Source organism: Hevea brasiliensis, chromosome 6 (genome assembly GCF_030052815.1).
Source record: "Hevea brasiliensis isolate MT/VB/25A 57/8 chromosome 6, ASM3005281v1, whole genome shotgun sequence".
NCBI lineage: Eukaryota > Viridiplantae > Streptophyta > Magnoliopsida > Malpighiales > Euphorbiaceae > Hevea > Hevea brasiliensis.
Genome location: NC_079498.1, coordinates 2,544,969 through 2,571,999, shown reverse-complemented (window position 1 = coordinate 2,571,999; position 27,031 = coordinate 2,544,969). Strand labels below are relative to the sequence as shown.

At 34.0% G+C, this 27,031-nt stretch overlaps 1 protein-coding gene and 1 pseudogene across 2 annotated transcripts; one reads left to right on the top strand and one right to left on the bottom strand.

The window, feature by feature from the left end:
• Positions 1-1,141: 1,141 nt before the first annotated feature.
• Positions 1,142-24,682, bottom strand: LOC110648517 (uncharacterized). 2 transcript variants are annotated; one of them, XM_058148200.1, is made up of 25 exons: positions 24,265-24,682; positions 23,340-23,507; positions 19,624-19,698; positions 19,213-19,291; positions 12,562-12,626; positions 12,268-12,357; positions 11,945-12,034; positions 11,735-11,821; positions 11,395-11,478; positions 9,841-9,960; positions 9,539-9,567; positions 9,305-9,437; positions 8,178-8,744; positions 7,273-7,808; positions 7,102-7,165; positions 6,880-6,982; positions 6,598-6,767; positions 5,164-5,289; positions 4,460-4,530; positions 3,960-4,022; positions 3,237-3,309; positions 2,450-2,563; positions 2,275-2,352; positions 1,677-1,727; positions 1,142-1,584 (listed from the first exon to the last, which is right to left on the bottom strand). In XM_058148200.1, exons 1-25 carry the CDS (start codon positions 24,499-24,501, stop codon positions 1,483-1,485), a joined length of 3,375 nt encoding a protein of 1,124 aa, XP_058004183.1. In that variant the 5' UTR covers positions 24,502-24,682; the 3' UTR covers positions 1,142-1,482. The 2 variants fall into 2 exon arrangements, with proteins under 2 accessions (XP_058004183.1, XP_058004182.1); XM_058148199.1 differs by having other exon boundaries at positions 2,450-2,569; positions 24,265-24,680.
• LOC131180727 (probable lipid desaturase ADS3.2, chloroplastic) lies at positions 17,628-19,203 on the top strand (annotated as a pseudogene).
• Positions 24,683-27,031: the final 2,349 nt, after the last annotated feature.

Below are 27,031 nucleotides of genomic sequence, written 5' to 3'. Positions count from 1 at the left end.
TTCTTCTTGAATTTTTATTTTTTTTATAATAATTATTTTTTTATATAAATTAAAATAAAGCGACGTACAATGAAAAACGACACCATTTGCCCAACGCAAAGACGAAAATTTCAGGCTTTTCGCATTACCGATGTAAACTTAACGTCGTTATTATCATCGCTAAAACGTCATTATAACGACGTTCCGTCCGCTTTGGCGACACTAATCAACGTCTCTCTTGAGACATTACATTTTAACTTATCTTATTCACAAAATAATTATTTTCATGTGGATTATACATCACAAATTTGATTATTTCAACTTTGGTTAAACTTAAACTCAAGTATTACTCAGCTAGCACACAAAAGAGGTAAATTACATAAATGATGCCTCAACTTAGAGGTATGTAATAATAAGATATATAAATTTCAATTTGTAACATAAAATTTCTAATCTTTAATTTAAGGAACATAAATTCTTAATGAATTTTAGTAGCCAAATTATAGATTATTTATACTAATGTGATATTTATCAAATTAAAAAAAATTATATTTTCTCAATTAATAGCTTCGAGTAAATAAATTATATATGACTGTAGTAAATAAATTATATATGGCTGTAGTTTCAGTGCAATCTGAATTAGAACAAGTGAGAGAAGAATGGGTGAAAAATTAATTTAAAATATTATTTTTAATTAATTATTTTTTGTTCGACATGACAAGTTAGCCGAAAGAAAACATAATTTTTTTAATCTGACAAGTGACACATCAAAAAAACATAATTTAAAAATCTGTTATTCAAGGTCATAAGGAGATTTCATATTATTTAAATTAAATATTAGAAAATTTTATATTATAAATTAAAGTTATTTAAGTACAATACTATTACATACTTCTTAGTTGAAATACCGTCTATATAATTTACCCAAACAAAAATATGAAGAATGAAACAAAGTGATGCAAAGTAAATCAAAATGCCTGGCATTTTGATGATGGAAGCTCCAATTCAGACCAATTCATGAAACAAGCCCTACCTGTTTGTTCATCCACAAATGAGCCCTCCCGGTTGAAGGAAATATGGGTATTTCATCAGGCCTTTTTTTTAATGGTATCTTTGGTTCAATTAATTATCATAATAATGAAAAATTAACGAGAAAAGCAAATACAAGAAATGAGTTTCGTAGAATTTAACACTCACATTATTCAGATTACAGAAGACTGCACTTTGATCATACATTTTGTAGCCTTGGAATTGAAAATTTCCTATAAACTCACTATTTCACATAGGATGTGATCCAAAATTACATTTGATATTCCCACATAGGGTAAACCATATATATTACAAAATATACATACAGCCTACATAATTAAGGAAAAGGAACATGAATATTCTATCCAAATATACATCACTCAAATAATGAACCAAAGAAGAAAAGAAAAGAAAAGCACTGCAGGATTTTATGCACTTGAAACCTCATATGGCCACCCAAAGCTACATATCACCTCACTCAATCTTTTCTATTATTTCCAACCTGGTTTTCCTCTTCCAACCTTTCATTGTAGCAACAAGGTTAATCAACCCAACAATTTGATTCTTAGAATATTCCTGCAAGAACAAGGTACTCTCACATTCAGAACATCATCTAACCACTCATTTTAAACTATAAATAACACTTCCACGGTGCAAAGCTGTCTTACTGGGTGAGCACGGGCCCAGTGCACATACTCAGTTTCTGGAAGGTAGTAAGCCTGTATGAGCACAGAAAGTGAGAACTACTATTAGTAATCACAATAGTAGATTCTATCCAACAGAACATATCTTTTTAACTGATTTAAGTGTACAATTCAAGCTGCAAGCCACGGGTCTAATCCTATTTGCGTCTATCTAAATACATATTAGTGAAGCTGAAGCTCGCATAAAATTAGAGAGCTTACACATGGATGCTGAACTGTAGATAATTATTTATGAATTACTTGGGGAAAACCTTAAATTGACTTATTGCTGGTCGAACTAATCATATACAATATAATTCACGCCAAACACAAGTTGGATTTTCATCATTGTCCTTGTTTTTATTGTCTTTGTCTTCTCTTGATTGTTTTTTCTTAATTTACATTCCTAACATTTATTACTACCATTCAGATTCCAATATTACAAAAAATTGATTGTAAAACAAAACACTAAAACAAACATATGCACATACTAGATATACTATGCCAGTGCCATCACATAAGCTTTCTCCTTCATTTTGTGTCCATTTTAAAAATACACCATCTTAATTTTACCCATTCTTACCTTAATGAAAGTTTCAACTAATTGTAACTTTGGCTTCACATTTATGGAGACAAAATGTTGCAAGCCATTGATCAAAACCTGAAAGGAACAGACGGCATTTTAACAAGCTGCATGCAAAATGAGCAAAGGGAAATCCTCTTACAGTTATAGGGAAGAAGAGGGAAAAAAAGAACACCTGAAGATCCAATGACATGAGAGCTCGGCCTTCATCAGTACACTTCTTCACCCGTGAGAGACCTTCAATGAGAGTTTCAGCCACAATTTCGAGACCATGTTCTAGAAGGAGGTCCTGAACCTAGGAAGAGAAACATGGCTGAAATAAGTTAAACAATCACATATTGACCAACTTAAAAAGGCTTTCTTCCTAGTCCCCAGTATCACATGAATTCTTAACATACAAGACTCAAGTCAATAAATCCATGGCAGACACGAATGGAAGTTAACAAGTTATTAAGACATAATTTTCTCCTATACAAGTTCTCTTGTGCCATGAAAAACAAGCCATTTGTGAAATATATAGCTTGTTGAATATGTGAATCAAAGATTTCACAGTATTTTATTTCTGCAGCTTATTTTGAAAAACACAATATAAAATATGAGATATTACTCCCTTTTAGTACTTAGCACTAATTACTTCACTTAAAAACTAATTACTTCACTTAAAAACAGAATGAATCAACATAATTATAAACATGCTAATGGGAATGAACGTGGAGATTGAAATCTATGCAACTCAACTAGCACATCAACCATTCAAGAGTTGCCCATTCATTTATCCACCTATTTACAAGTGCATACTTATATCTGCAATTTGACACATCCATTTAATCAAGAAAGCAACATAATCTAATGGACATTAATCTAGTGAAAATGAAGAGTCACCCAATAATATAGTATGAACTTCTAGAATGAATACAAAATTTGACAGGAACTGCCTGATGAATTGTAGCACCAGCTATTACCTCCTTGTGGATTCCTCCATGAGCAAGCCTCGTTTTATAGTGCTTAAATTCTCCCAACAACAAATCAACGTACCTAAAAATATACGTCAGAGAACTTGTCAATTGGCAGTAGCAAATTTACATGAATAGTTAATTAATTTGCTAACTTGCTTGCAGCTTGCTAGGAAGATGGGAAGAATATAAGAGAACTAGTTCAAAAGATATAAAATATCAAAAGCTAACAGACATGAAAAGTTATTTCATTAATATAGTGACTAACATAAAGCCAAAAGAGTAAATAGATACAGTTCAAACTTTTTGTTGCAAAGAACAAGGCAGAAAAAGGGCAGCGACTAATGCCATCAGAAAAAGTCTCATCCACAATCATGTAATGAAAACTTGGCCCCAAGTAAATTAAACTCGGCCAAAATAGAGAAAACACTCAAATTGTTGGGCCCAGATTGAGGCACTGAGTTTAGTTCAACATGGACGTCTTCGATGAAACCACAGAATCATGGCAAAGGATACATGCACTAACAGCATGATGACAGATGACCTATAAAACAATATTATCCAATAACTGAATTCTATCGCGCATTCTACAAAAAGTCAAAAATACACATCTTTGATATGTGAAATCATCTATCGGCAAACATTGGAATCTTTGCAAGATCAAAGCTAAAATAGAAATCATAAATTTAACAATAATAATAATAAAAGGAAAATAGAAGCACTGAAACAAACCCATTATGCTCTAGTCCAAGCTCTTTTACTTCCCATTTAGCATTAGCAATTCGGTCAACATAACTGCAACAAAATACTGCCCCATTAAACACAATAAAAATAACCTAGACAAAAGCAGCAGTCTAGCACATACACAATATAGTAGCACTTCATATAAAACATAGTACTGCAATAGATACCAATAACAGTAATGCAGAATGATATTGTTGGGGGCTTGACTTGCATTGTCCATTTTAAGGTTTGAATTTCTAGTAGTTAAAATAAGCATGTTTGGTGCAGTGCAGGTATGACGTTCACCACCCCCACCACACATATCTCCCCCCCCCCCCCCCCCCCTTCTTCCTTTTTCCTCCTCCTCCTTTATTCTTTATATAAAAGTGGGTGAAAAAATCTATCACCTCCCAACTAGCAAGTTATCAGGAAAAAAAAGAGAGTTTTGAGAAGTGTATGAAACTCAAGAAATGGAGCCTAAATCCCAACAAGACATTTTATACCCTTACCCATTAATATGTAAAAGTAGTCTTGCAGTTGTCCTATGTATATGCTCTGTAAGATCTGGTACAGAATCCACCTGTTAAAACATAACTCACATATTAACCACAAGAAGAACTCCGTACCAAAATTAAGAAGTTTCAAAAAACTATTACTAAATTGAGAATACATTTCAGTTAACAATATCAAAAAACAACCACATGCAGAACGTACAAAAAAGGTAATATCAAATCGACAAAAAAAAAAAAGGAAAAATACAGCAGGATCCTCATGCCCATATATTGTTGTTGGACAACTTGCCCGCTAAATTTAATTTTTAAATAAAAAAAGTAAAAGAAAAAAAGGCAATAACTTAATAATACAAGTAATAAAATGGATGGCATAGATGTATCATTATGATTCAGGCTTGTTAAAACTCTCTCTAAAATGTCATAAATTCTCCATGACATTAGAATCATGGAGTGCTCTGCTAGTAATTTCGTTTTGTGTGTAGCGTGTACGGCTGTACGCCTGTATGCACGGGTTTTCTTTTCTGTTTCATAGAAGTATAACAACAATCCAAGTGGTCATCTATTAATTTGCTATCCGGACACATGAAATTTTTATTGAGTTCTCAATTTCTATATTAGAGTGTCCATGCCAATTTATGCAACATCCCAAACTGCTAAGGCTGATAATAATAAATACCCCAAGAGATAGTAATAAGCATTACCAAGGTTGCATAGAAATCCTCCACGATAGCAGGATTATTTTGAAGAAGCATTGACTGAAGATGGGTTTTGGATCTGTGTAATATACGAGCAACGAGAGAGATATTATCGGCCGCTGCACATCTTTCCTGCAACACAATGATCGTATCATTCATAGGAACTCTTAATTTCTTATACAGAATAAAGTTTCTTTTCTAATTCAAACAGCCAAATCTAAATAAAAGCAACTCATGGTTCATGTATATCAACAAGACATATGCATTTGGTACATCCTGTGTTACTTGGACTTTGGTACGAGTATCAGATATGGACTTGCATATTTTCTAAAATCTTCAATTTTTTTTTTATTAATTTGAAAGCATCAAAGTGTTAACTCCATGTCCGAGCATCCTTATTTGATATTCATACCATAACTATGCCATAATAATTAAATGAAAATGAGAAGGAACACACGTTTTTGTGTGTGGGTCTGTGAATCACAGTTAACTAATTCATTACCACCCCCATGTACCACAATTTAGGATGAGGTCCCAGATCATAGTACTTTAGTGATCCAGATTGCAATGTTGTGAAATCTGGATCTCCAGAACTTGGGATCACATTTCTGTTTCTGCATCGATTTTCAGATATCTTTCTAACATCAATAATACAAAGAAGAAAGAAGTTTATGAGGTTTTGATATGAGAAATGGCTAGGGAAAGTGAACAGTAAAGCAGCAGTGGCAGTCGTGGTAACAGAAACTGAGATTGTAACCAATGATGGTGCCTTGTGGTGGTAGAACACTGGATGGGTGAATGGTGATGGTTAGGTGGAGATGGCTGTCAAAAGAGAGAAGAGAGGTACCAGTAAGGGAAGTGAGAAAAGAGAGCACACATGGACTGTACTCTCTCGACTTATTTAGTTAATTTCTCAGTGGGCATAAAGGACATTTAAACTGTATGCTTGACTTTCTCAGTGGGTAGCCATATGCCATAGATGCATGGGCACTAGCACATCAAAGGCAACAGAAAAAGACATTTTTCTAAGTACAATTTCATAGAAAAGGAAATAAAAGGATTTTCCCCAACATACAGCGTATAGCTTCCATGCTTATCTGCTACCAAATACAACTTGAAAAGGCCATGTCATGAAATTGAGAAAAGGATTGTATTTAAATTCAGCCATTGCATGAGCCTATTTTGGTGGAATCATAGCTAACTAATGGCCTTTTTCATTTAATAATTTTAGTTATATAACGAAAAGTAGAGAAAGGAAGATGATAGAGAGGGGGTTGGGTTGGAGGGGGTGTGGGGGGGCTACATGCTTGAAGATAAAAACTTAAATTAGAACAAATAAAGAAAAGAACTCTTGCACAGGAGATAAAGGATTGGAAAATATATTATCACCCTAGTAGCCTACTTGGATAAAAATAATTGTTCATCAGAATTCTAGAGTACCTTGAGACCAAAAGATGTGGCTGGTGAATGATTCTGAGGATTAGTTGGTGTTAAATCTGCATGCATATATGTACTTAAAGATGTGGGTGAAGAAGTAGATATTGTTGACTGGGATTTTATCCATTGGTCACAATCCTGTGATACTCTGGATAAGGCTATCTTCAGTCGATCTAAAAAACATTGTAAAAGCATGCATTATGAGTACACTTTAGCTGAAACTAAAAGCAGTTTTATCCAATACAATGATCAAGGAAATAATTAAAAAAAAAAAAACACACTTACAATTGACAGAATCAGATAAACCTTTTCCATTTGAGTTGGAATTTTGCTGACCAAATGTTTCAAATATAAAGTAGAAAAAAACCTCAAACAACTGGCATATCCCCTGCAATAGAATACTGAATCAGGGAAAATAATTTAGAGAAAAATAAACATATCACTGAAACATTTGCAATAAAAAAATGAAGATGAGCAATAAATTTAGCCAAAAAAATAGAAGCTTACCTTAAAAAACTCAACATTCACTATTTCTAGTTTCTGCATGAGCCTTGCATATTTATCCATTGACCTAATATGCATAAAAAAATATGGCCAAATTAAATCCATTTACACACATAAACAAGGTTACAGTCTAAAAACAGATTAGTATCACTTTGAAGCTGTAGAGCATTTCACCTTAGAAGACATATAGATGATCCCGTTTGTGCAGTTATCTCATCATTTTTCCAATGTGCAAATTTACTTCTCGAATGATTTAGCTTTGAAATTCGACTTGGGAGTTGACTATCCTCATCAATGAAGTCTGCAAGTAGATCTTCATTCTCATCTTCTGAAACAGGAGTTCCATTCGAATGATTGGCATCACTACTTTTGGGGGACATAAAATCAGCATGATAACTATCATTAGTATGTCCATCGTATTCATTTGAAGTTGCTCCATTAATTAGGGATGAACTATGGCCTTCTTTGGAAGTGTGCAATAGTTTTAGCGAAAATGGGTTTCCATTTCTAAGCCAACTTGTAAAACCATCCTTCTTAGCAGTAGGATCAACCAAATTCAATGGTTTATGAGAATGATGCAGTCTGACATTAATGGAGTTACCACCGATCAAGGGTGCCCCATCCCCAACAAGCCCATCAAAACTGATTGCTTGTACTGTATCTGATTGTAATTTCAGCCAATTCTCCTTTTCCAAAACCATTTTAAGTGCCTGAAAAAGAAAAAAAATAAATTTTCTTTCATGTTTCTAGCATAATTCCAGTATGTATTAGATAACAAATGAGATAACTACTAAAATAGCAGTTTTGAATATAGATAGATACTGTACTGCAACAGGCATGTCAACCAGCATCTCCAGTTTACAGTATGACATACAAGAACGATATTGACAAATGCCAAACATCCAAAACAGAGAAGACAACCACAAAAGAAGATGAACACAGCGAAATGAAGGTTAGGGAAAATCTCTGACAAAGGATACTCGAAACAATTAATCCATGAAAGACTAAATATATGAACGTGTCAAAAAGATTTGCAAAACATTTAAACTGGAAAATATAATAACCTGGTAACAACTTACATAAATATTTTGCCGATGGAATGCTACAAAATAATTCTCACAAACAACCTTCAACTTCTGCCTAAACTCAACTGCTTCAACACCACAGAAGGCTTCACCAGCCAAGATGAATAAATTCAGATCTTCATAATTTTTCAAGAATTGGTGAATGCTTATTGAACCAACTGCAGAAGAAGAAAGTAATACTGATACTCGACTTGTTGTAAGCTGCCAAAGATTCTTCCGACCTCTCTGAAGAGTTTGTGAGACAAAAGCAGTAGCATCTTTCCGCAGATGATACCAAGGGGATCCGCTGCTTGATGCTCCAGTGCTGTCACTCCTAGCTTCATCAACTCGATAATGAGAATCTGAATAAATGGAATTTGTAGTTCCCATATGGTCTGCCTTAGACACAGTGGTAATAGGTTCTTCTGTCAGCATGCTGTCCACAGATTTAGAGATAGAGCCATTAATTTCTTGAGGATCAGAAGAAATTCCAGTAGCTGAATCAATTTGCTGGGCCTCTCCAGATCGTTCAGAGTTGCCAGTTTCCCTCGGCTTCATATTTGATGTTTGGTATGCCCAATCCTGCAGCAGAGCAAAAAACAAGTTCATGAATAAAAACACTGAAACAAATGCATGAAAAATAAACAGATCAAGATAAACTACCCTCAAACAATAACGATATTGAACCACATACATATACTATATTACTATGACTACAACTAAACAAGATACACAAGTAATTGCATCCTGACGAAAGCAAATTCAAGGTGGAAATCATCTGCTTGTGCAAATGGTTTAAAGTTTTCCAACTCAAATTCTATTTTTATCTGCTAATTAATTTTGATAGGGACTTGAATATCTTCCTTTAAAAGGCTCTAGGTTATAAGAACTTGATGTTTTGATTCTTCAGTATTTGATACATGAAGTTTCGATTGTCCAAATCATCCATGATTTATCTAGAAATGTCTTTGGCAGATGACAACCAACACACTTAAAGGGTCGAATCAAATTGCAAATGAATGAAAAATGATTAGTTAGATATTATTCATAAAATGCTATAAATAGCACCTTCATGCAGGAAAGATAAGAGCAAAGAAAACATGCAACAAATAAACCAGGCGATAGAAAGAACATAAGTTTACCTTGTTTTCCAGCTGAAAGATCATGATCTCATGATAGGAACACATCAACCTGAATAAGACAGCTAGTGTTCCCAACAAACACTGCCTGAACTTAGAATCAGGTATCTGAAGGCATAGATCACTGTAGGTAAGTCTGGAATGAATTGGAAGGTTGAAAGATGTCATGAAACACATCAAAAGTGGAGAAGCTGATAATTATTCAGCACAGGGAATGTTAAATTGAGAAGAAAATACCTACTACTCTGCATTTCTACTTCTTGGTCCTGCAAAAGTTAATTAATCAAATTATCTAATGATGTTCGTCCCTAAGACAGGGGAAACCAAATTCTATAAAATTTTAAGTTAATAAAGATAAGAAAGCATACATCTAAAGGGAAAAACCTATGAACAAGATGGAGCTTCAAACAAACCCAATGTGTGGATGACATAAGCAGAAAGAAAGGAAAACAGAAACAGATAGATATTTCGAATTGAAAACTAACTCCCAATCCTCCAGAAGTCAAGTTCCCATGTAAATCTTAATTACATCAGCATACCTCTTGCAAAATATTCTTCAAAACAGAGTGGGTTTCTGAAAGAACTTCCTGCATAAAGAAGCTTTGAATCTTTTCAGCAAGACCAGATACATCTCCAATTAAAGCATAAGCATCAACCACCTGTTGAGAACAATAAAAATCTATTATTTAATTGAGAATTTGGCACAAAAACTGAAACAGAATAATATTATTGAATTCTTCAATTTAATTTTCCAAGAGACTACTGTGGCTACTAATGTCGGTTATTGATAATGGTAGTGGAGATTCCCCAGAAAAGATAAAACAAAATAAGCCTAATCTAAAACATCACATTCATCATGACTGCTATTTTCTTAGAGTCTTGCTTCTTGAGAGTGAGGAGAGTCATTTAATCAGATAGAAGTCCCATAGCCCATGAATGATAAGCTTTTGTTCATTAATAGAGGAAAACATAAAGAGAAATGAAGTGAGAAAAACAATGATGGAAAAGAGGGAAAAGGATCTTCTGACTGGTGGAAGTCAATGGTGAGACACCAGAAAAAAAGGAAGGAGAATTTTCGAGAACTCTCTGCAAGTAATGAGGGAAAAATGATTGAATAAGATGAAGAATATACATTGTGGATGAATGAAGTTGGATACGAGACAGGATCCAATATGATTGCAAAATATCAGCTAAGGAGATGGGGAAATGTTACAGAATCACAATTCAACCAACTATGATTCATTAGCATTGGGATATGAGGAAACGACACATTCACAAAATTAGCATAGCAGATATGAGGATGTTAATATGGATGTGCAAAATACAATCATTGACAGGATAAGGAATGAATACAAGGTGGCAGTGACAACTACTCAGGAGAAGTTAAGAGAATAGCAGTTGAAATGGCTTGGACATGTGCATCACAGACCAACATAAATACAATAATAGACAGGATAAGGAAATACATTCACAGAAAGGTGGAAGTTAAACCTACTGCATAAAAGTTCAGAGAATGACAATTCAAATGGTTTGGACATGTGCATCGTAGACCAGCACACGCACCAATATGGAAGTTTCAGCGCATGGGAGTGATAAGAGATAATAAAATGAGGGGCAAACCTTGTGTTACATGGGGGAATGTAGTAAGAAAGGATTAACAACTCTAGATATTTCTAAACAATTTGATACAGAGCAAGCTATCAATTTTTCCTTTGGTCCTATGTTTGAACTACCCATGAGATTAAAAACACCAATCCATTCTCAGAAATCCCTGTCTGAGACATCAGCAGGATCTGATCACAAGCCTCCACTACTATGCCAAGAGACTAGCAATTATCAATTGTACACTAAACTCCCCTACATTGATAAATTACTAAGAGGCCCAAATAAAAAAAGACACAAATTCACAGATGCACCAGTATACTAAGGTACCATGAAAAAAAAAAGACAGGGCATCTCATGAAACATATGAACCTAATACAGCAACAACAGCTAAAGATGCTTCAAAGTAATAATTTTGAGAACATTGTGTCCATACAATTTTGAAAAAATAACTGATGATTAATGTCACAGCAAAGGAATGATATACTGACAGTTATATAACTCTCTTCCTTGAACTCCTGGCACACTCCTAATAAAAGTGAATCCAGCTTTTGAAGGGTTCTTCCCAACCAAACCTGTATTAATATTAAAACAATTAAAAGAAAAGGAGGAAAGCCGCTTCAACCATAACTTTCTGCAATGCATATGAGGAACGGATAAGCAGTAAAAGCACAAAAGACATATCATCCAATAATGAAGTACAAGGGGAGATACATCGATGCAGAAATGAAGTTAACATATATACTAACATAGGCTTTATTAAAATAAAAACAAGAAAAAACATGATTCATTTGGTTTTGAATAATAAATGCATCTCAATCAAATATTCACCTCAACTCCACGAGTCATCTCCTGCATGGCTGAAAGCTCTGAAAAACTATCTAATAGCTGTAAATATTCAGATAGTACTTGGAATGCCTGAGGAGCAATGAAAATGTAGTGTATTTATTCAGGAAGGCCACAAAGTAATAAAAAAGTAACCCATCAGGGGAGAAGGAAAGTGGAGAATCAAAGGTCAAACATGGTAATCCACCAGCCCACCTTGCAATAATTTCCTTCTTCAACTAATGATTCAAGAGCTGCTTGCATGTCCAATGCATGATGAAGGTCAGATAATATAGGAAGCAAATCCTGCAATTGCAAATGATGACACAAATCTATTCAATTGAGCATGTTTATCAATATGGTTCCAGTGAAAAATACTCGATAATAAATGGTTCTTCCTGCTAAGTGAGTATAATATCCAATAAAGGCCACCTTTAGTTTTCCCCAAAAACCCAAAGAAACACAAAAATTTAGATTGTATTCTGGTAAATACAAGGATGTAGATATGTGTTCCCACAGTGTTCAGAAATAGGATATACCAGGAGAGCTTGTTTCTTTTTGGAATTAGAATTTACAATGAGATCCCTTGAGACCTCATTCCTTGATGAGGTTAAGTGCCTTCTTCCATTCTGCAAACATAGTGACAACTGTAATGAAAGCCGGATCCAGCAAAGAAGGTAGCAGTCATGATTAACATGATGTTAACAACGGCATTACCCACAAAATAATAACTGAAAAGGAAAAATGAAAGGAAAAAAGATGCATTTCTTACAAATATTCTCTTTAAAATAAGCTCTTTAATCTTTTAAAGAAGACAACATGCACATGCTTACCATGCAGATGACATTTGCAACCTTCAAGTCTTTCTCTAATTCCCTGACCAAATTCATCCCCTTCACTGCCCAAAAGCAAGCATAAACATCTCATTCAAATGTGAGGCTATATAATATTCTGAACTTCTTAATAAATTATGGCCATACTAGAAAAGACAATTGAATTAGGTTAAGACTTGAAAGCAACACGAGAAAGACTACAGAAGTTGACTTCTATTTACTAGCAAGACACTACACGGAAACAGAGGAAGCAATAAGTAAGCCGTAAGGCCAGGCAAAGCAAGTAACTCTAACTGAAATACGCACTTATAGTGTGAAAATGCTACTAACTTTAAGCACAAAATCACATAGGGCTCAGTTCTCTAGTTAGCTGATATGATGAATGTGAAATGGAAAATATTGTGAACACAAATGTAACCATATTAAGGCAATATCAAAATGGCATGACAAGCATGCACAGTAGCATCATACAAACAAACTCATTTATTGCACTTTGAAAAGGTCCAATGCATGATGGGACAAGCAGCTAGCAACAAAAACAAACATTTAAAAAGTTGTTGCTGTCACATTAGATAAAATTAGGACCAGTGATATAGTCAAGGAAGTCCAAGAAGATTCAATTTACGATTCTATCATAGTTATTAAAGGCTCAAGACGCACTAAGACGCCAAGGGGTCTTGGAGCCTAGGCTCAAGGCACAGGCGCACGCTTGAACAAAGTGAGGCACAAAAATATGAAAAAATCGTTAAAAATAAATTACATAATAAATTCATTAAAAATAAGCACCATAAATTTAATTATTATATTAATAATCATATAAAAATATATTAACCACCATTATTGTTAACTAAATTATATATATTATTGAAAATTCTCATTAAAAATAATAAATTTTATTTTTAATCAAATATAATATTAAAATAATAATTTTAATTTTTATTGCATTATAATTTTAATTTTAACCATAGGTTTGATTTAGTAATATCTACCTAAACATAATTTAAAATAATTTAAATTGATTTTTATAGCTATAATTTATATTTATTTTTATTTTATGAAAAATAGAATTAAAAAAATACATGCAAAAAAGTATTAATAAAATATATGATCTCTACTACATTTCAACAACAGGCATAGCCAAGTATTTCTTCTTCCTTTGTTTCAAGGCTATTGTTTGTTGTCTTCAATGTCTTCTTCTTCATCATGTTTTGTGGTTGTTGTCTACATGTGGGAAGGAAAAAAAAAAAAAGCGAGCATTTATGGCTGGGATCTCTAAGGTGCGCCTCCCGTAGGTCCTTGCCTTTGGGTGTCTCAGGCGATGGGTCCCTCGCTTAGTGCGCCTTGCGACTCAGGCACGCCAAAACAGTGAATTCAATTAATTAGGAAATTCAGAGTTCTATTATTATTTAGGAATATTTATAGTTCTATTTGGTTTAGATTTTTATTATTTATGAATTCTAGTAGGTTTATTATTATTTTCCTAATTTGAGTTTGTTTAGCATTCCTAATTAGTTACCACTAGGACTAGTTATTTTACTATAAATATCTATGTCTAGGAATTGGATAATTTTTATCCAACATCCCTCAAGTTAGGAGGTTGTATTATTTCCGCCCTTCAACTTCAATTTGTTTCAATAATATAACAAAAATTTAATTTTACTTCAGAAACTATCCCTCTAACCTGTTATAACAGGTTTACAAGGTATAAAAAAAAATAAATAAAAAAAAACCTCAAATACCCTTAAATTACCACCTTCCTTAACATCCACTTTCCCTCTCTTCTCTCTCTCGCTCTCTCTCTGTTCCTCCCACCAAAGACCCAAAGTTTGGCATCCATCATTGGGGTGTTACCCATCTGCCCTACAAGACACACCGTGGTCTATGGAGTTGTCTCTCTTTCCACATTACTTTTGCTATAAATTTGCCTTTTTCCGCAAATACCCACAACATAAAGCCATAAACAATAAAACCATGAACTTTGCTCCAGCAACGAAAGAACTCGCCAATATAAACCCTGCGAAGAAACTAATTCCATATGATAGATAGTAGAACAGATAGTGGAATAGAACACAAGATAGACATAGAAAATAATAGAAGATATTATAGAAAGAGACAAATTAGGAAGGAACAGGATAAGAGGAGAATCAGGGTTGGTACTTGAAATGTTGGATCACTTACAGGAAAATTAATGGAGCTTGTGGATACCTTGAAAAGGAGAAGGGTGAATATTGCTCGCATTCAAGAGATTAAATGGGTGGGAGAGAAAAGCAAGGAAGTGGGTAATTCAATATACAAACTGTGATTTACCGGAAAGGAGAGAAACAAGAACGGAGTGGGCATAATCATAGACAAGACATTGAAAGACGCTGTAATAGCTGTGAAAAGAGTAGGAGATATAATTATACTAGTAAAACTAATACTAGAAGGAGAAACAATAAATGTAGTTAGTGCTTATGCCCCACAAATAGGACTAAATAGTGAGAGTAAATAAAGGTTTTGGGAAGATATGGATGATTTAATGCAAAGCATACCGAATGAAGAGAATGTTTTCATTGGTGGAGATTTGAATGGACATGTAGGAAGTGATAAGCAAGGTTATGAGAATGTTCATGGAGGTTTTGGTTTTGGCAGTCAAAATGAGAAAGGAAAAAGCATCCTAGATTTTGCTATGGCATACGACCTAATACTAGCAAATACCTACTTTATAAAAAGAGAGTCACATTTAGTGACTTTCAAAAGTGGGCAACATAGAAGCCAAATCAACTTCCTCTTAACCAGGAACACAAATAGAGCTCTATGTAAGGATTGCAAGGTCATTCCAGGAGAGGCTTTAACAAGTCAACATCGGTTAGTGGTCTTGGATGTCAAGTTTAGGAACAATTCAAGTAAGGTCAAAAGAAATAGTATAGCTCGAACAAAGTGGTGGGAGTTCAAAAGAGTAAAGCAAGTGAAGTTCGAAAATGAGCTTCTCGAGTCCGAAGCATGGAAGCTGGATATGGAGGCCAATGATATGTAGATGCAGATGGCATTAAAGATTAGAGAAGTAGCTAGAAAAATACTTGGAGAGTCTAAAGGACATGGACTACCCTCAAAAGAGAGATGGTGGTGGAATGAGGAAGTACAAAAGGCAGTGAAGAGAAAAAGGGAATGGTATAAGAAATTACCTAAATGTGATAATAATGAGGCATATGAACAGTACAATATAGCAAAGAAAGAGGCAAAAAAGGCAGTTAGTCAAGCAATAGCACAGGCCTTTGAAAAGTTATATGAGAAACTTGGAATTAAAGAAGGGGAGAAAGATATTTATAGATTAGCAAAGAGGAAAAAAAGAAAATGTCAAGATCTCAATCAAGTTAGGGGCATTAAGGATAAAGAAGGAAAAGTGTTGGTGAAAGATAAGGACATTAAAGAAAGATGGAGAAATTATTTTAATGATCTCTTTAATAATAGTCAAAATGATAATAGCATGAATATGGGCTATAGAACAATAGAAAAGAATGTGAATTATACTAGAAGGATTAAATCTTTAGAAGTAAAGGAAACACTTAAAAGAATGAAAGTGGGTAAAGCCTGTGTACCCGATGAAATACCAATTGAAGTGTGGAAGTGTTTGGGAGATATAGGAGTGGCATGGTTAACTAAATTATTTAATAAGATTCTAAACTCAAAGAAAATGCCTGATGAATAGAGGAGAAGTATTTTAGTACCTATTTTTAAAAATAAGTTGACATACAGAGTTGCTCAAACTATAGGGGAATTAAACTGATGAGCCATACTATGAAGTTGTGGGAGAGAGTTGTAGAGCATCGACTACGTCATGATACTTCTATCTCTCTCAATCAATTTGGTTTCATACCTGATCGTTCAACTATGGAAGCGATCTTTCTCATTAGAAGCTTAATGGAGAAATATAGAGATGTGAAGAAAGATCTACACATGGTTTTCATTGATTTGGAGAAGGCTTATGATAATGTTCCAAGAGAGGTCTTATGGAATATGTTAGAACAAAAGAGGGTATCTATTAGGTACATATAAGTATTGAAAGATATGTATGAAGGAGCAACTACTATTATGCGCACAGTGGGAGGGGACACAAGAAATTTCCCGATCTCAATTGGATTACACCAAGGATCAGCTATAAACCCTTACCTTTTTACATTAGTTTTAGATGAATTGACGAAACATATACAAGAGAGTATTCCTTGGTGTATGATGTTTGCGGATGATATTATTCTGATAGATGAGACGCGAGAATGAGTCAATAGAAAGCTAAAACTTTGGAGAAGTACTCTAGAGTCAAAGGGTTTTAAGTTAAGTAGAACGAAGACAGAATACATGCATTGCAAGTTCAGTGAATGCCAAACTGGTGATAGAGAAATAGTTAGTTTGGATGGAGTGGTACTGTCCCAAAGTAATCACTTTAAATATCTCGGCTCAGTCCTTCAAGTAGATGGGGGATGTGAGGAAGAAGTTAGTCATAGGATTAAAGCCGGATGGTTGAAGTGGAGACGTGCCACGTGAGTTTTATGTGATCGCAAGATTCCCAATAAGTTGAAAGGAAAATTTTACCGTACAACTATATGACCGGCTATGTTATATGGTAGTGAGTATTGGGCACTGAAGGAGTCGTATGCGTCTAAGATAAGAGTTGCGAAGATGAGAATGTTAAGGTGAATAAGTGGCTATACTAGACTAGATAAAGTCCGTAATGAAAGTTTTAGAAAAAAAGTAAGAGTGGTGCCAATTAAGGATAAGTTGAGAGAAGGGAGATTGAGGTGGTTTGGTCATGTGAAGCGTAGACATACGGAGGCTCCAGTTAGACAAGTAGAGCACATTAGGTTAGAGGATAGAAAGAAAAAAAGGGGTAGCCCTAAATTGACTTAGAGAAAAGTAGTACAACATGACCTAGAAGCATTATACGTTTCTGAGAATTTAACCCAAAATCGTTTAGAGTGGAGAAAGCGAATTCATATAGCCGACCCCAAATTTTTGGGATAAAGGCTTAGTTGAGTTGAGTTGAGTTCAAGAAACTAATTCCATAACAAAACAAAAGCAATTTTCTTTCAATGGCTGTAGTCACCTCTCCATTAACCAATTCTAAGCCTTACCCTTTTTTTGGCTACTAACTGTGTGAAAGCATCATATACAATCTCTAACACATCGTCTACAGTCCTAAATTCTGATCAGTGTAACCCAAAATTATTTCTGCTAAAAACCATCTCCAAACGTGAAAACTCAAGTCTTTTCACTGCTTCAAACAAGAAAAGCAGCAGTGGAGCTGTTCTGGCAATGGCTAATACTAATGGTCCATTTTTGAATCAGGACCAAAGCAAAAGAAATGTAGGAGAATTTTATTATCATATGGTGGTGATGAGAGGAAGGAACGTGCATGGGGGAGGAAAGGGAACTTACTGGATATTGGCACTGCTGGTTTTGTTTTGGCAATGTATTTGCTTAGTTTGTTTATTCCCTTTTATTTCAGTTGGGTTGCTTTTGGACTCCTTTTTTTTTTTTTAAATAGACTTTTGGTCTCTTATGTTGTTACAGGACTTTGGGCATTGCTCTTTTTTATCATAGGAATCTTTCGCACATGAGCTTCAAGCTTCCCAAATGGCTTCAGTACCTTTTTCCATATTGTGGTGTCAAGAACTTTAGGTGGGTATGGTATTATATTGTTTGGTTCATCCACAAATAGTTTTGGTGATTTTTGTGCTAATGAACTTGTTGATTTAATTTGGGGGTTGCAGGGGAATCCCACTGATTGGGTTAGCATCAACTTTGTGATTATGAGAGGGGAGGTTTTTAAGGGTAGTTTAGTCTTTTTATTTTTTTATTTTTTATTTTAACCGGTAAACCTGTTATAACAGGTTAAGAGGGACAATTTCTGAAACAAAATTAAAGTTGGATGATATTATTGAAACAAATTGAAATCAAGGGACATTAATGAGACAATCTCCTAAGTTGGAGGACAGTAACTAAAGTTACCCTCTAGGTATTTTATTGGATGAAAGCTTATTATGATATTATTTTTAACAATTAATAAGAGTTGAGAATTTGTTTATCTTCTTTATTTGAGAATTTATTTCTCTAGAAAATGTGTCCCTATCCTTTGAGAATGTGCTTCTCTATCCTTTGAGAATTTGTTTCTCACCCCTTTGTTCCCTTGGTTCTACATCAGCCAGCCGCAGTCAAGTTCCGTGTTGGAGCTAAACAGATGCTCTAGTTCCAAGGGGACCAGGACATGACCGAAAGGTCTCACCTCAATTCTGGTCCTGATTTCAGTTCTAGTTCAGTTTAGTTTTGATCAAATCCAACAGTCAAATTTTTTAAAATTTTTTTCTTTTTTCCTTTAAGGCAAAAATCGATTATGGCCCGCAATCGCATCAACCGGACCAACTGATTCCAGTCAATCTGAGTTTGACCAGTTTCTGTCCATTTCAGTTCCAGGTTGGACAAGTTCCAATTTCAAAGTGGACCATGGCCACCTCTAGATAAAATACAAAAGGAGTCACAAGTTTATAGAGGCAAAAGCATTAATTTATCAGAATTTTTTATCATAACCTTGGTTGATAATATAATATAAACACATTAGTTAATTGAAGTCTTGTGACTTCACTAAAAGAACTTAGAAAGGTTATAGGAACTACTTACCCATTACTTCATAATGCTCCATAACTTGGTGGGATAAACGTTCTGATACTCTATCCAATTGTGCTAACCTAAGAGCAGCCTACAAAGAGAAGAACCAATGTTGATCATAGTCAATCAACCACAAGAAACTTATAGAGAAACGAATGCCTTGTAAAAACAAAATGCAAATAACATAAAGTTTCCATAGTTTAGCCAGGTAACAAACTTGAACAACATAAAATCAACAATATTTTCTTTACATTTGATGTCAGATTCTGAGAATTTGACTGAGGCTTATATATGTAATACATGCAAAAAGACAAAAAATAAAAAATAAAAAAGTGCATCTCTTATAAGAACATAAACATCAGTACACCCATCCATTAGGCTTATAAAAATATTGAATTTTTTTTTCATTAGAAGAAGAAATACCTGTTTCTCAAAATGGTCCAACTCATTTTCTTCAGATGGAATATGCTCTAAAATGTGTCTAACTGGATCAAAATCCTGCACAAAGGTTGTACAACAATAGTTTAGAAAACCAAACCCAAAACTTGACAAACAAAATAGCCCTCAACGTAGATGGAACTGCTCACATTGTAAGTGGTGAACAAGACACAAATATTACAAGCCTTTATGTGCAATAGTTATATGACCACATATTTAACTACCGGAAAAGAAAAGGTGAAACAGAAAAAAGTATGTTAACATATAAGAGAGAGAGAGAGAGAGAACAATTATTATAATCTTCATGCATTAACATTCTCAGACATATGATATAATATGTTGATATTGCTAATGTTGCCTCAAAAATTCCATGGCACAGAGTATAAATGATCACTCCAACAATATGATCACTCCAACAAATAAACAATCTATCTCAAGCCACAGCATAGACATAAAATAATTTACAAGACATTGTTATACTAAATAATAGAAGACCGCACATCAGTCTGCCTGTCTCGTGAATTCATTCACAGCCTTAAAACAGAATCGATTTGTCTCACAAACAAAACAATATTTACTAATCCTTTTCAAGCACCTACACAAGCAAGGATACCAAAATCCAATTACCAACTAAACTCATCCTACTCCATAAAGTGGCATTCCATATTAGCCACTCTGGTGTGTTTATCATTATGTTCAAATTGCATGAGACTACTGTATGTTGGCATGTCCATTGAGAAGCAGTTAATGGTCATAACCTGAAACAGCCTAACAATAAATTGGGTGGAAACCAAAACATATGAATTTCATTATACACGAATAAACTCGCAGCCTTAAATTTTTGTTTTAACAACCCATATCATGCATACTGGAGGAAGCTGAAATAGGGATTACACTTAAGTTACCTGAAAGAAGGAAAAAATTTAAGAAGCCACAGAGAGGAGGGTAGCCAATGTACACAAATGTAAACAATACTTACCCCCCAAAAGCAAGCTGTGAAGGAAAAGGGAAAAAGGGAAAAGGAAAAAGGGAAGAAAAGTGTTGAAAGTCAAGATAGCACTCAGCAGTGCACCCTAACAACTAAGTTGAGGTAAGTGCTTAAAAATTTTTACAACAAAGACAAAGGAAAGCAATCGTAAAAATTCAACAAACCATAAAATGATCTCAGAAAACTATGCATCTCAAGCTCCACCTTTCAACATGTGCATTCCCTGACAGAAGAAACTCCTCATAAGACATCATACAAATTCTCACCAAAAAGCACAATTTCTGTCTCCTCGAAATCTACCACTCTAGCATTTGAATACCTGGATCGCCAGGACAGGTGAAAAATCTATCCCAGAAAGGCCCCCACTCCCCCAGCCAAGTAATTAGCAAGCATTCTGCTAGTACTCCACTATATTTGGATTTAGAATGCCGTCATACATAAACTAGTTTTCTGTTTTAAAATTAATGAAATTTTAGGGATAATCTTCTAACTTTCTTTCTTTGTTTTTGTGTTGTTGCTACCAAAATGATCTTCTTTTCGTGTTCTTTGGGCACATCACAACTTTGGGGATCCAGTATGTGAAAGCATCACGTCATAACAAAAAGTTAGGATCACAATTCCAAATTCTAAGGGCAGTCAAGTGATTCCTGTAAAATTGCATTATATATAGATGCCACAGAACCAACACAGAGGAAGATACCCTCTGTATTAATGCCAGTGAAGGCCTTTGCAGCTATGATATTCTCCTTAGTAAACTTTTCAACTGAAATCAAAAACTCAACTCAACTCAACTCAGCCAAAATTTGGGGTCGGCTCTATGGATTCGCTTTCTCCACTCTAAACGATTTTGGGTTAAATCCTCAAAAATGTGTAATGCTTCTAGGTAATGTTGTAATACTCTCCTCCAAGTCAATTTAGGTCTACCCTTTTTTTTTCTTTCTATCCTCTAACCTAATGTGCTCTACTTGTCTAACTGAAACCTCCATATGTCTACGCTTCACATGACCAAACCACCTCAATCTCTCTTCTCTCAACTTATCCTCAATTGGCACCACTTCTGCCTTTTCTCTAATACTCTCATTACAGACTTTATCTAGTTTAGTATGGCCACTCATCCACCTTAACATTCTCATCTCCGCAACTCTTACCTTAGACGCATATGACTCATTTAGTGCCCAACACTCACTACCATATAACATAGCCGGTCGTATGGCTGTACAGTAAAATTTTCCTTTCAACTTATTGGGAATCTTGCGATCACATAAAACTCCCGTGGCACGTCTCTACTTCAACCATCCGGCTTTAATCCTATGACTAACATCTTCCTCACATCCCCCATCTACTTGAAGGACTGAGCCGAGATATTTAAAGTGATTACTTTGGGAAAGTACCACTCTATCTAAACTAAAATCAACATTAAGAAATTTTTTTCTTTTTTTTTTTCTACACCAATCATAGCAAAAAAGTGAAGAAAGAGATTGACAGAATAATACAAGCTACTAAGGAAAGGTGGCTTTTGGCTAAAGGGAAATATTGGCTCTTGATTTCATCACGTTCAAAGGATAGGCAAAGGTAGTAAGTATTCCTCTTTGAAATTATATCTAAAAGAGATGAGGGTTTATTAAATTTGGCATACAACTTGAGTACATCATATCGTAAAAATCTCAAAGTTTATTCCATTTCAGAAAGAGTTTAACCAAAATTTTTAAAATTTATAGTCAAGTAAAAAAATTTTGTTAAATTATTCCACCAAAAGAAATTAAAGTCATTCTCATTGATGACATTGTATTTGGTTACATATTATTACTTTACTGTATGAGAAATAGATAGCGGAGGCTGGTCTAAAACTATTATCTAATATATATATACAACATTAATCCATCATTTGTCCTACATGCATAGATTTTCTTCTTTTGACTTTTCAGAAGCAAGTATCACAAACCAAGTACAAACCACAAGGGAGATCAGAGGCTTTGGAAAATTCCCCCTTTTTCTTCCTTCTCCGGATGCATAAAAAGATTAATATGGAAACATAGGACTGCCAATCCATTAAGAAATGACAACTTATTTATGAAATCAAAAACTTCATGAACATCCAGAAAGCAGTGTTCAATATACCAAAGATACAAAGAAAAACCTTCTTTCTCTAATGTGATTATAAACAAAACTTTAATTGAGGTTATTAGTTAAGGTTGGTCTGCTGTTGGGTTCAATTGTGCTATGTGTATTTTTAATGCTTTCTTACTTTTCTACAATGATTTTGTATATAAACTTTACCCTCACCCCCAACTTCTTTTTTTCTAGATTGTTATGTTAATGATTTTGGATGGTCAGAATCTCATCAAATTCTTAAAGTCTTTTTTTTTTTTTCTTTAAACTATCAGGCACGCCTAAAAGTGTAAAGTTAATGGTATCATGAATGTTACACCCTCTCAAAGATTCAGATAACTATCATGAAACTTATTCTCTTGTATTAGATACAGACACATGACATGATGACAAAGTATAGTCATATAGATAGTGATGATCCTTCAATAATTCAAACTATATATAAAATCTGTGACAACCTTTATGCTAATGAACCATGTCATTGTCAATGAGAATATCATTGACATATAAGATGTCTCAACTCCTAAATTTAAAGAAGAATACAAAAAGAAGAAAAAAATCAGGGCCAAATAAAACTCATTAAAGATTTAAATCAAGCAGAAACCTCTTCGTAGAAGTCCTCTTCTAGTTCCTCCACCACTTGACCATGTGATCTGCTCCCATATATTGAGCTTAATTCTTCAGAACTTGATGGAAGATTCAATCGCTGATGAGGAGGCAGTCCAGCAAGAACACGAGCAACAGCTGCAGCAGCCGCAGCTCTTGCTGGAACCTATTATAGGAAAACAAGTCAAATCGGGATATTACTAACTCTTCAGTGTGAGATTAGAGTTGCATAGAAGTTGATTAAGGATTTATTTAACAATTGGGAAATCATCCTTGTAACTACCCCATCATCAAAAATTGTTAAGCTGTGAACAGAAAACTTAGATGCATTAAGTCTAAACCTAATAAAAATACAGGGTTGAAAACCCAGAAGTATCAGTATCAGAACAAAACTCCAAATTCCCTCAGTTGCAGCATAATCCAAATACAAAATTTCCCCAACTCAGCCACATCTTTTTTCTCTGTTAAAATCTCGTTCACTAAATTCTACTAAAACTAGCCAACCTCATGGCGCCCTTAAATTGATTAATTTCCAGATAAACTTAACTCCATTGAGATTTAATATTTCTAAAATTATGACAACCCACAAACCTACTTTACCGGGTAATTTCCATGAGAATTCATGATGAAAGAAAATAAATAAGCGCAACTCAAAACTAGTGAAAACAGGGTGTGGTGGGGGATGGGGGGGGGGGGGGGGGGGGTGGTGTGGAAGCACTCCTATTAGTGGCACTTTGAGAATTTATCAGTGCTCAGAGCCTACTTAACGAAGTTCTAAAAGCTTTAATCAGACTGCATTAGATTCAATTAATGACAACAAAAATCCAGGATTAAAAAATAAATATAGCTAATAAAAATCCAATATCTTCTGATTAACTAAATTATAACAAAATCAAACTACATTTCATCCGGCAACAATTTACCTCAGGTCGATCAGAGGTGGAAGGCAAGAGACCAAGCGATCTAGCGGAACGAACAGAGCTCAAAATCTTCTCACCAACCTTGGACAAATCCATGCCACCTCCTTGGAACAACAAAAAGGGGACCAAGAAGAAAACCCTAGAGCTCTCAAATCCACCGACACCAGCGTCGCTCAAATCACCATTGAAGAGAAAGGGATTCCCAAAGACGGTACCAAAAGGAAAGAGATTGGGCTGCATTTCAACTCCGAAGTGCGAGATCAAGCACCAGGATTACCCCCATTGAATCGTCGATTGAGATCTGATGTGAAATTTTGTAAGTGCTTCTTTTTATCCTCTGCGCTGTAAGAGTTTTGGGATAGAAGTGATTTTGGTATACCGCGTTTGGATGGGTAATTATTAGGGAGCTGTCACTGACTTGACTTAGGGCTTGGAGCTAAAGTGCTGCTTCGTTTTATTTTTTCCTTGAATAGTGTTTTAGATTGACTTTAATGTGTTTGAGATGAAAAAATCATGCATTTTAGAAAAATATTATTTTTATATTATTAAAAAATATTTTGAAAAATATTTTATTTAATAATTTTAAAACTAAAAATATCAAATTCAACCTTAACTAAATTTTAATATTCTCTTAATAATAATTTCAGTATTAATATAATCAGACTACATATTTAACTAAACGAAATTAAATAAAATAAGGATTCTCAAGCCATAATCTTATATGAAATATATATTAAAATCAATTTATACGCATCTATTATTTATGAGCTAATTAAAACTTGTAAATATTTAAAATTTTAAATAGTTATGTATTTTATTAAAATATTTATGGGTGATAAATAACTGATAATGTATATAATAAAAAAATAACTTTATAAATATATTTATTATTAAAATGATTAAAAATAATGTTAAATAAGATTGATGATTAAAATTTAAAAATTAAATGAGATTATATTGTAAAATATTTGATAAAAATAAGTTATAAGGATATAACTTATAAATTATTTTTTACTAAATATATTAAATGTTTATATGCCACTTATAAGAATTTGGACTAAGCACGTAACTGTTTAAAATTTTAAATATTTATAAATTTTAATTAGTTTATAAGTACTACCTGATTTTAATAAACTAAACCAAATACATTTTAAAAAGTTAGACCCCTCAACTTATTTTTTTAGCTTATAAATTCAAAAATTATTATAAATAAATAAGTCAATATATTTTTAAAATTTATAAGTCAGTTGAATAATTTATAAATTAAGATAAACATTCTTTAAGCAGACATAGCCAATAATTAAATTAAAATATTTTTGAGTCAATTAGATTTAACTATTAATTTTTCTTTTAAAATATTTCTTTTTTAATAAAAGAAATAAATTTGTCCTGAATTATCCTGACAAACTAAAGGGCATTTAGCTTAATTTATGAAAATCAATTAGTACTTATAAGTTGCCATAAAGTGGATCTTTCAATGGGAAGTTTTTGACTCACCCGACCTGTAAACAAAATATATCATCAATTGGGGAGCTCAGCTCACCCTCCACATACTCAAATCAACATAAAGATAAATGGGAGCTCAGCTCCCTCATCCAGTCTATCGAATATGCATATAATAATTTTACAGGTCCACATGACAATTTATATTACAAACCCAAATCATTTAAATATTTCTAACACATGCGGAAATTATAGGAGTAAATAAAATTACACAAATATTGATAAAACAACCTGCGAAGGATAAAAGCAGGTTAACCACAATAAAATCCTCCTGTAACCTGAAAAAATATTGAACAGGAGTGAGCGTTCGACTCAGAGAGTAAAATATCAATTTTAACCATAATCTCTATAACTATCTAAAACTAATGCACCCTGTAGAGTGAAATACAACATCAACAACATTTTCACATAATAAAATCAAAAAGGTAATTTGGAGCACTTACGCACCCTGTAACATCAATCATAATATATGGGAGCTGATCCCCTATACAGCCCTCTTAAATCCAACCCGTGCCAAGAAGAACCAAGCCTGACTTTCGCTTAATAAACCAAATCGGGTCCGTGATAAGAACTCAAGCCGTGACTACCCGTCCTGTCGATAGTCCACACCACATCACACGCACGCCAACGCACGCACACTGCTCCAAATTACCACAACAACATCCATGGCACTTTAACAGTTATGAATGCAACATAAATCGTGCCTAGAGTTTAACTACATAAATATATGCATATAAGTGATGCATGGGCATACTTGAATATATAATAATATCGAAATTACAATTAAAATTAATATTTTACTCACAGACTTGACGGTGGTCACTGAGACGGCTGGGCGGAGGAAGAAGGCTGTCCCGGCTCACCTGACAATTTTATTACAATCATTTAATAAATTTGACTCAATACAAACAAAGAAAAATGACCAAATACATCATAAGTCTTGCCAAAAATCCGGCAGAGTCTCCCTTATATCTAGGGCCTACCCAACCTGCAAAATAGCTCAAAACACACTTCTATATTTGCAACCCATATATCCACAACTCAATCACATCACACAGCCCCTCCTGGGCCCATCAAATCAATCATCCATCACAATATGTAAAATTTTAATTTAGTCCTTATAATTGATCATTTTTGCAAAAACTGCCCAAACAAGCTCCAAAAATTTTAAAAATTTGCTCCGCGGTCCCTAGCAATATTACTAGGCTATTGCAAAAAGAATCATAATTTTCTGAGCTACCACGAATATTTTATGGATTTTTAATCC

Excerpts from the sequence above, each read along its gene's own strand:
- LOC110648517 (XM_058148199.1), bottom strand. The coding sequence starts at position 24,501 with ATGCAGCCCAATCTCTTTCCTTTTGGTACCGTCTTTGGGAATCCCTTT. Across the intron at positions 12,035-12,267 it reads AAAAGAAACAAGCTCTCCTG|GATTTGCTTCCTATATTATC; the intron begins GTATATCCTATT and ends TTGCAATTGCAG. Across the intron at positions 1,728-2,274 it reads TAGTTGAAACTTTCATTAAG|GCTTACTACCTTCCAGAAAC; the intron begins GTAAGAATGGGT and ends GTGCTCATACAG.